At 40.3% G+C, this 13,873-nt stretch overlaps 1 protein-coding gene across 1 annotated transcript in view; it reads left to right on the top strand.

Moving 5' to 3' along the window:
- Positions 1–13,873, top strand: part of ppfia2 (PTPRF interacting protein alpha 2) — a 349,413-nt gene that overhangs the window by 310,452 nt on the left and 25,088 nt on the right. The window contains exons 24-25 of the mRNA XM_048607917.1: positions 9,882–9,950; positions 12,585–12,735. Coding sequence (XP_048463874.1) covers positions 9,882–9,950; positions 12,585–12,735 — 220 coding nt within the window. The remainder of the gene's footprint in view (positions 1–9,881; positions 9,951–12,584; positions 12,736–13,873) is intronic.

Genomic DNA, 13,873 nt, shown 5'->3' with positions numbered 1-13,873 from the left:
TATTTCAAACATATTAATCATATTAAAATAAGTAACATGTAAATTCCAACATATTGTCTTCTTTAAGCTATTCAAGAATTGTAACACAATGTTACATCTTGATTTCATTCTAAAATAATTTCATGTAAATTTCTGGGTGAAAATACACTGATTTAAAACTTGGCCCTGTCATTCTGGTGGTTTCAGCACTACAGGACTCAGTTGAGGTTAAAAATATTAAGTGCTTTTGTGCAGGGCCACTCTGGAAATGAACTAATTGCCACGTTGTAGAAAGCAATAGCATGTGTTACATTATTTTCTCATATATAAATCTACCAGTTACACACAAAGAATGGTGAAACAATAAAGTGGGTTCCCTGTTTGAAGATAAAATTTAATGGAAGGCCATGCACAATGCATCTTCCAATATTGCTGCGTCATATATCCAACACGTCATGATTGACACTGTCTTAAGATATGCCTGAAGAGTAATATGCATTTCATGTGAGTGTGAACCAGAGGCATGCAATGTGCAGAAATTGTGACATACTCAAAGTCTAATTCCATTTTGACAGCTGATCTGCCTTTTTGGACTTTGCTACTCTAATCAGTACTCTTCCTTAAATATGCACAGCTGAGCACGCATTCAGCAGCACCAGCATCTCTTACTGGCTCTGTTTAAAGGTATCACATCCAACTTACAGCTGAGGTCCTTTATAAACTGCTTAGTTGCTGATCCTAATGTGGTAGTACACTGTGTTGTCGGAGGATTTGTGAAATGTCAAACAAATCATCAGAAAGTGGTGTTGGATGTTAAGGTTTTGGATGTTTGGAAGGAAATGTGTGCTTCAAAAAGGCCTCTAAGCACACCAGTTTCTCCCAATGGTGAGGACTATAGTTTCTCTTGGGTTGCAGCATCAGAGGGAAAAGCAGTAGGGAAAATATAGAAGACCAATATCCTATGGAAGGAGGAGAAAACAGGCACTCAGTAGGAAGCCAGGCCCATTTAGTGTTCTTAGAGCATACCACAGTGAAAGCAGTGGTAACTTTTCAGCAAGATGTACCTTAGAGAGTTCACCTTCAAGGACTCTCTGTGTACATGCAATATTGCTATTCTGCAGGGCAGATATTCTGGTGCAGGTCTGCAGGCGACACACAGTCAGAAAAATCAATTGGTTTGCTTTAAAATCTGCTTCCTATCTTATAATGTGTTTTATCATTGAAACAAATTGACGGAGATAATCAATCCCTGATGACTAATTGCTTATTAAACTATTATCATTAACATGATATGTTGAACAGCAATGGAAAATATGTGATGAGGCCTATTATGCATGAACAATTAACAAGCAAGTTAATCTACAGGTAAAACAATCGTTGTCAGTCTAAAATCATGTTAAATGCATGAGACAACCCATAATGTGTCTGTTTGTGTCAGAGATGTTGAAACCTAGCTTGCTCATAAGCAGTAAAATCCCTTTCCAGATGAATTTAACTCACTTGTGAAAGGGAAGTAAATTGTACGTATGTCAGATCAATAGCAACTAGGGATGGTCAAAAGCATATTGTCAAAATTTCTGCAAAGTTGTCTAGATTAAATTGGAAACCAGTAGACCTCCAACAGAATTTAAAATATTTAAATAGTGTTCGTAGTAACATTGAAAATAGGAGCACGAGTAGGCCATTCTGACATTCAAGCCTGCTCTGCCATTCAATACGATCATGGCTAATCATCTAACTCAGTTACCCTTTTCCTACATTGTCTCCTTTCCCTTTGATTGGTTAGATGCTTCCGACCCTACCAGGATCTAATGCAAGACAGAATCAGAAATTGCTGCAGAAATTCAGCAGCCCTGACAGCATCTATGAAGAGAAAGCAAAGTTAACACCTTGAGTCCATTGACCCTTCTTCTAATGCAAGACTGCCCAATTTTCCGACAAAAGACTTATAGCTATGGTTTATGGTGTGTCTGATGTAGAAAACCAAAACAAAAAAAATTAAGATTTATTTCACAATTAGGATTGAAGGTGTACACAGACTGAACACATCAGGATTGACAGCCAAAGAGATAAGAAATAGGTAAAATAGTAGTTGAACTTTCAAAGATGAAATGGTACGAGCACAGTTAAGATATATTCCCTCAAAAGGGAAAAGATGGGACAAATAAATCCAGAGTTCTCTGGATGACGAGCTAGAAACTAACTTGAAAAAGAAATGTGCTAATGAAGAGTATCAAATATTAAATACAATTGAGAATGAAGCTGAATAGAGAAGGTTCAGAGGTAAGGTGAGAAAGCAAACATGAAAAGCAGAGAGAGCTTATGAATAATTAACAAGCAGTTAACATGGAAAACTTTATCAGCACATCAATGGCAAAAAGATGGTAAAAGGAGGTTAGGGACCAAATTAATGCATGGATTTACACATGGAGGCAAGAGGCATGGTTGATGTGTTAAATGAGTACTTGCATCTGTCTTTACCTGCAAAGCAGATGCTGCCCAGACCATTGTGACAGAGAAAGAAACTCAGTCACTTGAAAGGTTTAAAATTGATACGGAGGATATATTGCATATGCTGTCAGTACTGACAGTTGGTTACGTACCACAACAGAAATCATTTATTATCACATGTATTCAATGTAAAAAAACAGGGAAAAATGTGTACCTTCACCGTCCATACATTGCGCCATCCACATGAACTTAGAATAAGATAAGGAAAAGAAGATAACAAGAGAGTCCAACTTTCCTTTCCACTGCCGCAGTCCCATTCAGGGCTTTCCGGCCCTCGGAATGCCTCTGCCAGAGTCCCGCTTTGGGCTTTCTAGTCCATGCCATGCCACTGCAAGCATCCCACTCTGGGCTGCCCCACCGGCCCACTCTCGGCTGCCTCACCAGCTTGCTCTCACTGCCGGTGCCTCACCGGCCCACTCTCGGCTGCCTCACCAGCTTGCTCTCACTGCCGGTGCCTCACCGGCCTGCTCTCGGCTGCCTCACCAGCTTGCTCTCACTGCCGGTGCCTCACCGGCCCGTTCTCACCAGCCCACTCTTGATCCACTGCCATCCCTCCCACAATGTAGAAAACCGAAACAAAAAAAACTAAGATTATTTAACAATTAGGATCGACGGTGTACGTAGACTGAACACATCAGAATTGACAACCAAAGAGATAAGAAACAGGTAAAATAGTGGCTGAATGATGGACTACTTTAAAGGAGATGTTATGAGCACACTTACGATATATTCTGTCAAAAGGCAAAGGTGGGACAAACAAATTCCGAGTTCTCTGGATGATGAGATAGAAATTAACTTGAAAAAGAAATGTGGTAATGAAAGTCATCAAGTTTTAAATACAATTGAGAATGAAGTTGAATAGAGAAGGTTCAGAAGCAAGGATGTGAATACATTTGAGAGTGTGCAGAAGAGGCTGACCAGAATGGTTCCAGGGATGAAACAGTTCAGTTTTGAGGAAAAATTGGAGAAGTTGGGTTAATTTTACATGGACAGGAAAAGTTTAAGAGAGATTTTTGATAGATATTTTGAAAATTATCTGGGGTCTGGGCAGGGTTGTTCGGGCGAAAGTGTTTCTGTTCATAAACCAATTGAGAACTAGAGGGCACAGCTTTGAAATGCTGTTCAAAAGAAGCAAATGAGATAAGAAAAAAACTTTTTCAATTAGCGAGTAGTTAGAGTCTGAAATATACTCCCTGGAACTGTGGTTGATGCAGGTTCAATTAAAACATTCAAGAGGGCATTGAATGATTATTTAATGTGTGGGGTTATGCAAAAAGTCAGGAGATCGGCACTATGTTAAAATGTTCAGAGAGCTGGTGCAGACACAATGGACTAATTGGCCTCCTACCATATTATAATAATTGAGGTTGTGTAAGGATGAACAACAAACTCCGTACCAGCAATCCAATAAAAAGATTGTTATTTTACAGGAAAACCTTTTAACAACTTGCACATCAAACATCTGGAGAAACCTGAAGATGGGTTACTGGACCCAAAATGTTAACTCTACTTTCTCTCCACAGATGCTGCCAGATCAGCTGAGTTTTTCCAGCATTTTTTTTGTTTCCAGAAATATGGGATTGTGCTCAAAGGGATGCTGGAGAAAATGAAAGGGCTGCAAAACATATGGAGATGTACAGTGCACACAACCAATGGCTGAAAATCATTGATGGGCAAATCCTTTCAGAAATAAATGTCAACATTTATGCTGTTGTGAAAGAACTCAAGCAAGACCTAGTAAACCAAACAACCACTGAAGCAGCAAATAGTAAAGGTCCAGGCTTCCAAGTAAACAAAACTAAAAAATAATGTTGAAGAGGTAGCTTGTTATTAAAGCAATTTATGAAGGAACAATATAATAGATCAACAGAAAGCTAAAAGTTCACTATAATATTAAAATTCAAGGGTGTAAAATCAGACATGTCAAAATGAGCTAAAACTCTTAAGGAACAAAACATTAAATTCCAAGAAGGTTTTAACCACTCAAAACAGCCTGAGGAACAAAATCAGTTAGTGGCTTATCTGGAACAGTAGTGCATCAGGATAAGCAAATTCATCAGGATCAGCAAATTCTGGAACAGCCACTGCATTCCAAGAAAGAAAAAAGTGACAACACAAATATGAACAACAAACCATATCAGTGATGCCTGTGGGCAATCAACAGTACTTCGACATAAGATTAACATCATGATGTCTGGACAAATCAGCAAATTAACAAAACATTGTAGAGACCCATGATCTCACTTGCTATTGTAAAGAAATAAATTTTCTTTTAGAAAGGAAGGAAATATGTGTGTGTGCCTTGTCTATTGTACTTTGCCTTTAAGAGAGTCCACCTTTAAAGACTCCATGTACTGTGTATATACTACGCCTCAATGTTAATCTGCTGTGGCTGTGCAAGCTAAATACACTCAGAGATCAGTTAGTTTGCATGTACAATAAAAAAAAGTGTGGGAGAAACTCAGCAAGTCTGGCAGCATCTGTGGAGAAAGAGAGACAGAGTTAACATTTTGAGACCAATACGATTCTTTTTTGGAACTTGATTTGCTGTAATGCTTGCTTCATAACATAAATGTGTTCTACTGTTTCAAAGAAATGAACCCAAAGAGTTTTTTTTTCAGTCACTCATGAAACATGGCCATCGCTAGCTGGCCAGCATTTATTGCCTGTCTCTAATTGCCCTTGAGAAGGTGGTGATGAGCTTTCTTCATGAGCTGCTGCAGTCCATGTGCTCTAGGTTCACCCACAATCCCTTAGGGAGGGAATTCCAGGATTTTGAACCTGTGACAACGAAGGAACAGCAATATATTTCCAAGTCAGGATGGTGAGTCATTTGGAAAGGAACTTGCAAGTGGTTATATTCCCATGTATCTGCTGCCCTTTTCATTCTAGATGAAAATGGTCATTTGTTTGGAAAAATGTCAGCAGTCACATGACACCAAGTTATAGTCCGACAGTTGTTTTTGAAATCACAAGCTTTCGCAGCACAGCCCCTTTGTCAGGTGAAATGAAGAAAAGTGTATATGCACAGAATTTATAGACTTTTCTTCACTTTACCTGATGATGGGGCAGTGATAAAGCTGTTGGACTATAACCTGGTGTCATGTGACTTCTGACTTTGTCTACAAAAGGCAGGGCAAATTCAACCCAGCCAATATTGCCCTGTCAGTCTACTTTCAATCATCAGTAAAGTGATGGAAGGTGTCATCAATAATGCTATCAAGCTGCAAACAGCTCAGCAATAACCTGCTGACTGATGCCCAGTTTGAGTTCCACCAGCTCCTGAACTCATTATAGTTTTGGTTCAAACATGAACAAAAGGGCTGAATTCCAAAGGTGAGGCGAGAGTAACAGCGCTGGACAGCAAAACCACATTCAACTTGGTGTGGCATCAAGGTGCCCTAGCAAAACTGGAATCAATGTGTATTGGGGGAAAACTCTGCCAACACCAGCACCTCCACATCATTTGTTTGGAAGATACTATCTAAGCATCTTTGTTGAATTTCTGTAGTGCATCTTGTAGAGAGTACACACTGCTGTTACTGAGCGTTGCTGAACATTGTGCAGTCATAAGCAAACATCCCCACTTCTGACCTTACAATGGAGCGAAAGTCATTGAAGAAGCAGCTAAAGGTTTTTCGGCCTAGGACACTAATATAAGGAACATCTGCTGAGATGTCCTGAAGTTGAGATGACTGACTTTCAACAACTATAACCATCTTTCTATGAGTCAGATATGACTCGGACCAGCACAGAGTTTTCCCCCTAATACACATTGACTCCAGTTTTGCTAGGGCGCCTTGATGCCACACCAAGTTGAATGTGGTTTTGATGTCCAGCGCTGTCACTCTCGCCTCACCTTTGGAATTCAGCCCGTTTGTTCATTTTTGAACTAAAGCTATAATGAGTTCAGGAGCTGAATGGCCCTGGTGGAACTCAAACTGGGCATCAGTTAGCAGGTTATTGCTGAGCTGTTTGCAGCTTGATAGCATTATTGATGACACCTTCCATCACTTTACTGATGATTGAAAGTAGACTGACAGGGCAATATTGGCTGGGTTGAATTTGCCCTGCCTTTTGTAGGCAATTTCCCACACTGTTGGATGGATGCTGTAACCGTCATGGAAGAGCTTTGCTAGAAGAGCAGCACATTGTGGAGTACAAGTCTTCAGTACCATTGTCAGAATGTTGCCAGGGTGCATAGCCTTTGCACTAACTAGTGCCTCCAACCATTTCTTGATATCTTGTGGAGTGAACTGAATTGGCTGAAGTCTGGTATCTGTGATGCTGGGGACCACTGGAGGAGGCTGAGTTGGAGCATCTGCACGGTACTTCTGGCTGAAGATTGTCATGAATGATTCAGCCGTATCTTTTGCACTGACATGCTGGGCTCTTCCAAAATTGAGTATGGAATATTTGTGGAGCCTCCTTCACCAGTGAGTTGTTTAATGGTCCATTGGATATGGCAAGACTGCAGAGCTTAGATCTGATCCTTTGGTTGTCGGATTGCTTAGCTCTGTTTATTGCTTATTGCATATGCTGCCTTGCGTGTAAGTAGTCCTGTTTGGTAGCTTCACCAGATTAACACATTTTTATGCCTGGGTGCTGCTCCTGGCATGCCCTCCTATACTATCTATTGAATCAGGATTGATCCCCTGGCTTTATGGTAGTGGTTGAGTGGGGGTTATGCCAGGCTAAGAGGTAGCAGATTTTGCTGGAGTATAATTCTGCTGTGTTGATGGTCCAAAGTACCTCATGTATGCCCAGTCTTGTGTTGCTAGATCTGTTCAAAATCTGTTTTATAACAGCAATAGTGCCACACAACACGATAGATGGCATTCTAAATGTGAAGACAGGACTTCATATCCACAAATACTGTGCAGAAGATCACTCTTACTGATACTGTCACAGACAGATGAATCTGCCGCAGGCATTAGGTCAGGTATGTTTTTCCCCGCATTGGTTTCCTCACCATCTGCTGCAGACTCAGACTAGCAGTTGGATCCTTTAGGACCCAACAAGCTCAATCAGTAGTGCTGCTGCCAAGCCATTCTTTGTGGTGGACATTGAAATCCACTACCTCGAGTACATTTTTCACCCTTGCTCCCCTCAGTGTTTTCTCCAAGTATTGTTCAACATGGAGGAGTACTGGTTTATCAGTGGAAGGAGGATGGTCCATGGCATACAGTAATGTCCTTTAAGGAAGGAAAGAAACTGCTGTCCTGACCTGGTCTGGCCTACATCTCACTCCAGACACACAGCAATAAGGTTGACTTTTAACTGCCCTCTGGGCAAAAAATGCTGGCCTAGCCAGTGATGCCAATAGTGGTTGACACAAGATCAGCCAGGTGGACAGAACTGAATAGCAGTTCCTGATCGGGGCAATTAATCTGGCCCAATCAGATAGCCCTGGCTGATAGATATAAATAGAAGCGTCAAAGATTCTGTTGACTCTGAGAGAACTGGAGTGTCAAGGACTCGCCATGCATAATTGGTGACTTGATGATAGGATACTGCCTTTTGCAACTATTTCAGTGGTGATGAGAGAAAAGCATGTTCCTGAAGAAAATCGCTTGCAATAGTTGTCTTTGAATTGAGGTAAGCATTTCTAGCATCATGCCATTATTTGTGAAGCTTGACTCATTCAATCCTGCCATTGAAAACTGGGTCCAGTATGTGGAAAAAATGTTTTTTTTCTTGGCAAATAACATTGGGGCAGGTGAAAAACAATGAGTAATTCTCCTGACACCTTGTGGACCCACAGCTTTTTCAGTTATTAGGAGCCCAACTTTCCATGAGGCACCAGATACTAAAACCTTTCAAGACTTGACTGATTTAGTTCAAGAATATTATGGCCCCAAGCTGCCTCTAATTTTGAGATGTTATTGGTTTTACTCAGCAATTTATGAACTGGGGAATCACTTTGGGATTTTCTACTAGCTTAAGGTGACCGGCAAAGGTCTGTGACTTTAGTTTAACCTTTAATGAGATGCTGTAAGTGGGATTAATGAAGTAACTGTGTAAAAACGCCTATTAGCTGAAGCCCAGTCGAGCTTCAAACAGCCACGATAAGTGACTTTATCACTGTAAAATGTGACAAGTGGAGCAGATGAGTTGCAGTGCATTCTGACAAAAGTGGACACCCTCAGCAGTCTGACTAAGCTTGGGAAACACCACTTGAGTGAAGGCAATTACATGTCCTGACTCAGGCCATATCCTGAACAGTCGGACTCTAGGTCAAACCAGAGCCAAACCCTAAAACAAAGCCAAGCCTCAGCCAAATGGTTAAAGTTTTCTTCAGGACCTGGATCAGCAAGCCATTGTAATCGTTGTTGGTTTGCAGACTTGATACAGCAAAAGATTCCCACTAGACCTAAATGAGTTAGGGAATTCATAGGCCAGTATCCAGGTGAGTGCACACCCTGGAAAGTCCCTGCATTTAGTTTAGAACAGTTAAATTGCTCGGGACAATCACTTCTCTGGCCAGAGTAATATGCTGTCCACTGTGGCCAGGTTTCTCTGGGTTCAAAAAAGGTCCAGTGACATATAAAGTTCAACACAATACATCAAGGCTCACCACTTGATTGACAATATCAATCACCCTGAACATTCACTCACTTCATCCACCACTAATGCACTGCAGTAACAATGTGTACCCTCTACCTGGTGTACTGTAGCAACTTGCAAAGGCTCCCATCAACTGGACTTTATAAACCTCTACCACCTAGAAGGACAGGGCAGTGACACACGGGTACACCACCACCTCAAAGTTACCCTCTCGGCCACGCATTACTATATTGCCATTCTTTCACTGTCACAAAATCCTAGAACTTACTTCCTATCATTGTGAGGCTATCGGTATCAGATGGATATTAGTTGGACAAGAAGATGGATTAACACTGCTTTCTCAAGGTCTTTGTCAACAACAGTAATAACTGCTCCCCACCCCTCCAGAAGAATGAAGAAAAGCTATAGCATAGCTAGTATTTTGCACAGTCCTACCATAACCACCTTGTGGTTGTATATGGTGAAGTTAATACCAAAATCTGGAATTACTTTGACTACTTGTGTGCAGAAATTTAATTCCTATGGGCATTGTATCCACGTCCTCAGGGCCAAATTCCTGATAAAACATCTATGGCTAATTGCTCCCATTGACAATGTTTGGCTGGAGGATCTCCTGGTTCTTTGTGGTTATAGCAACTCTCCCTTGCTTTCAATCACCTGTATTAAGGCCTCTAGCAGTCCATCCTTCTCCCTGGCCTGTTATATGATCAATCAAGTTAACTCCAGTTCATGAAGTAATTATCCAAACAGGTGAATGAGCTGGTATGCATGTATGATATGTTTTACTTTCAAAAGCATTTATTAAATACTGCACTTTTCTTCAGGCGAGGCAGGTACTTGAAAGAGAGTATAATAATCTTCTTGCACTTGGAACAGAGCGGGCTCTTGATGATGTAAGTAATTTTTCCACCCTACATTATTATGTAACTTTAAGTTGTTGTTGAATCTAACTTGTAAAATATGAAGTTGGCAATTTGAAATTTGTTTCTAACAATTTTTGACTATATATCCTTTAGTGTCATCAATTGAGTAATTTTTGTTAATGTTGGTTGATGTTAAGACCAGGTAGTAACTTAATATATTGGTCTGGAGTTTGCTATTTGATTGGGCTGCTTGTTTTGGTCCAATTCCCCTCATTGGTGTAAACAGTGCAAAAGATCTCAGAATTTTAAGTACAAATCGCATTCAGAGCAACTTAAGTTTCCATAATCATATACATAATTAAAGGCATTGCCCTAAAATCAGGCCCCAGTGTCAAAACTAGCCACACCTTCCAGGGTGCATTAATACCTGTTGGGAGTTTCTAATCATTACACTAATTTGGATACTTCTGAAGCCTCCAGTATTCAACTTGAGACTTTCAGGCATAGGACAAAAAATCTTTCAAAGATTTTGCAAGTTGTTAAAAATGTTGCAAGGAGTTCACTAATTTACCTCAATCTAATTGGAAGTAGTGTCTCACTTTTTTAAAAAACATCTTTAGTAATTTAAAATCAGGTTGCTCATAGATAGTTGGTTGATGCTGTGACTAAAAATGCTCATTTTTTCGTGATAAGTAAATTTCAATGGTGTTAATTAAACTTTGCCACATTTTGTTCTAAAACAAGACATAAGGAATATTTTTAAGAGCAATATTTTCAAATTATTGCATGTGTTCAGATGCAACGGTTCATGTATATTGCCAAGTGTGAAATCTAAATGAGTTTGGACAGATTCAAGGGAATAAAGCACTTTTCAAAATAGGCACTATTTGGACTGCAGTTTATTACAAAATTGCAAACTGTACCTTTTTTAATAAAAAGCTACCCTTACTTCATGCTTTTTATAACAGCCTGAAAGATATGCTGTCTTTATATTGCCCTGGGATTTTGGGGCTCAGCTGGAAAACTAAGCTTCCCTGCGTACCAAAAACTGGTGCAGGAAGAGTGAACCAGTGCAATGTTGTGGTTTCTAGCCTTACCACTTTATTTTCTTTCATTCCAACTGTGGAAGGTTGCCTATTGTCATACAGCATGGAAACAGACCCGTCGGTCCAAGCAGTCCATGCTGACAATTTTTCTAAACTAAACTAGTCCCACCTGTATGCACACTTGGAAGATTGCTGAGAAGAAATGAGCCACTGTTTCATTAAGTCAGCCACTTAGGTCTACCCAAGCTGAGTATTAAAAACTGGAATGGTCAACAGAGCAAATGAGAAAAATCCTGTTTCTCCCTTTTGTTTGTTTGCTATTTATCAATAGTTGCTAGATGGGCATCCTCACTGCTGGTCTCAAGACTACATCAGTAGCTATATTTTGACCCATTTACCGACAGAAGGTTTTGCCAAAGACCCTCATGAGATTGAAATAAAGTCTAAATCCAGAATTCAGCCAGGATAAAGCCATGTTTTTAAGGGCTGTAGTTAACATATTCTCAAGGACTACATTTTGGCTTTCACAGGCTACATTTTTGGTTTTCAGGGGATCCTTGTTCATTCTGACAAACTAATTTATCATAAAGTGATAAAGTCATCCAGTAACTATTTTTTTGCTTGTGTTCACATGCAGGGCATTTAAACTCTGTCAAGCAGAATTAGATGCTCCTCCTTACCCCAACTCCCTCTTGCACCTGCCTCCTCCATCCCACTCTTCTCTTTCAGCCTCCTTGCCCATTTCCTCCTGCAGCCTTCACATCCCATGCACTCTCTGGTGGCCTCCTTCCCACCTCCTATTCATCACGTCTTACAGCCTTCTTCCTCATTCCACCCCTTTTGAAGCTATCACTAACATCTTCTGTAGATGCCTCTCCCCACTGTCCCCACCTGGCTGTTCCTGCCACATCCAACCACAGCAAAAAGCCAAGCCTTTGGCAAAATGGCATTCACCTCAGCTACCAGCCAAAGGACATGGCTGTCAGATCCCAGTCCCTGGGCCTCAGTCCATGATCCAACAAAGGTCCCAGTCCGCCATCCCAAGCAAGAGGCACAGCTTCTAGAAAGGTCCCCACAAGTGTTTAATCTGCTGTCAAAAACAAAATTACATAACTACTGGCAAGTTCTTGATCCTCAGCAATAGATGTGCCCAAAGCCTCCAGGAAAACACAGCTCTGCCTGCCTAAGCAACTTCATTACTGCCACCACTTAATTTCCTAAATGCTCATTGCTCACCCAGTCACAGATTGGTTCTCTTTCAAGATTGATGGTAGGCTCCCTAGCTTATCAGCAGTAAACACAGGACAGAACCAGCCTGAGTCCCGCCCATCAATTTTGTTGACTCCCCCTGTGGGGGTAACCTTTTGTCTTAGTTTTCCCCATGATTGAATTTTCATGGTTAGTTTGATGTCTTTCAGCAGATTCACCAACTGCCTCATCTGTTTTGAGCCCTGCATTTACAAGCATTTGTTTTCTGCCTGCCTGACACCCAGATTTGGGGAGAAAACAAACTTGTAATTTAGATTTATTGTCATGTGTATATAAAGTGAAGCTTTTTGCATGTTATCTACAAATTATAAACCAAATTAAATATTTTCTTTACATGTATTTCCACAAGGATGATGAGAAAAACTTCCAGCGAAGGCCATCCTGGAGAAAACAGTTCCCTCCCCGTGAAGTTCATGGAATCAGCATGATGCCTGGATCTTCTGAAACACTTCCTGCAGGTTTCAGATTAACAACCACGTCCACAAAAAGATCATCTGATGGTTTGTATTATTAAATTGCTCATGTCCCTTTCAAATTTAATATTTGAAAACTTCTTGCCAGATTCAAATCAAATCTCTCTGAAGCAGCAGATTTGCTTGGTTTCCCTTTAAAATGGGCCATCATTATGGCTATTAGTCTCAAAGTACCTGTCATCCATCATCATAATATAAAGCATCATATTACAATTCACTATTACTACAACAGTTACTAGGGAACTTCACAAACATAAGTTCTTCTAAGCATATAAATTGGTTGAAAGTTGATTGTTTCTGCCTTGTACCATTTAACAAGCCTCGCATAGGTTCTCACATTTTTATAAATTTTGTGGGATTTACCTGCCAAATTCTCTCTTCATTTGTCTATTGTATGTCAGATTTAAGGCCTGTTACATGTAGCAAGAGGTTTCCTGGGTTGGCACTATTGTTGCATTCTGGTTAAATTAGACTGAGTTGTAACCAGCTCAGCTGGAATCAGCTGCCGAAGATGAAATGAGGAACATTTCAGCCTAAAGCCTGAACTTTCACCACAAAGGTAGGTTTGGTTTTGAAGCAGAATCCGACCTCTGATAGGAAACTAATCAAAGTTCAGGTTTTTGTCTTAGGAAGCCCTTAATTAGTGGAAAGATGGGTTTCTTGTTCACTTAGAGCGAGTCATTTTCATCTGATATGGTCTGAAAGAATGCCTGAGATCTAATGGATTGAGGGAATAGGTGATGGATATATTAAAATGGTTAATTTAGTATGAATTGGCTATGAATATTGAGACTTGTATTCAATGGAATGTGAGTTTTATAGAGTGTAAATACGAAATAAAGCTCATTGAAAGTATAGACTTGGACTATATTTAAAAACAATCATCTAATGTGTAACACTAGTGGGGAAGGGATGGAGATAGATTCAATGAAGTGTGGAACTCATTTCAATAACAATCACTGAGGCTGTGGCAGAATTCTGTTGATGGTGCCAAGGTTTCCACTGCAGCAGTGGGAAGCAAAATGTCAAGGGGTAATATTAAAAATATATAAAGACTTCAATAACGTCAGACCACGTGGAATCAGAGGCTGCTAAGACTTCGTTAAAGACACCTTTTCAATGGAAGGTAAAATTTGCCAACAACCTGGCTTCCCACCATCACATG

The sequence above is a fragment of the Rhincodon typus genome, chromosome 18 (assembly GCF_021869965.1).
Source record: "Rhincodon typus isolate 14 chromosome 18, sRhiTyp1.1, whole genome shotgun sequence".
Classification (NCBI taxonomy): domain Eukaryota; kingdom Metazoa; phylum Chordata; class Chondrichthyes; order Orectolobiformes; family Rhincodontidae; genus Rhincodon; species Rhincodon typus.
The sequence above is the reverse complement of the archived record's forward strand: the minus strand, read 5'-3'. Positions and strand labels throughout refer to the sequence as shown.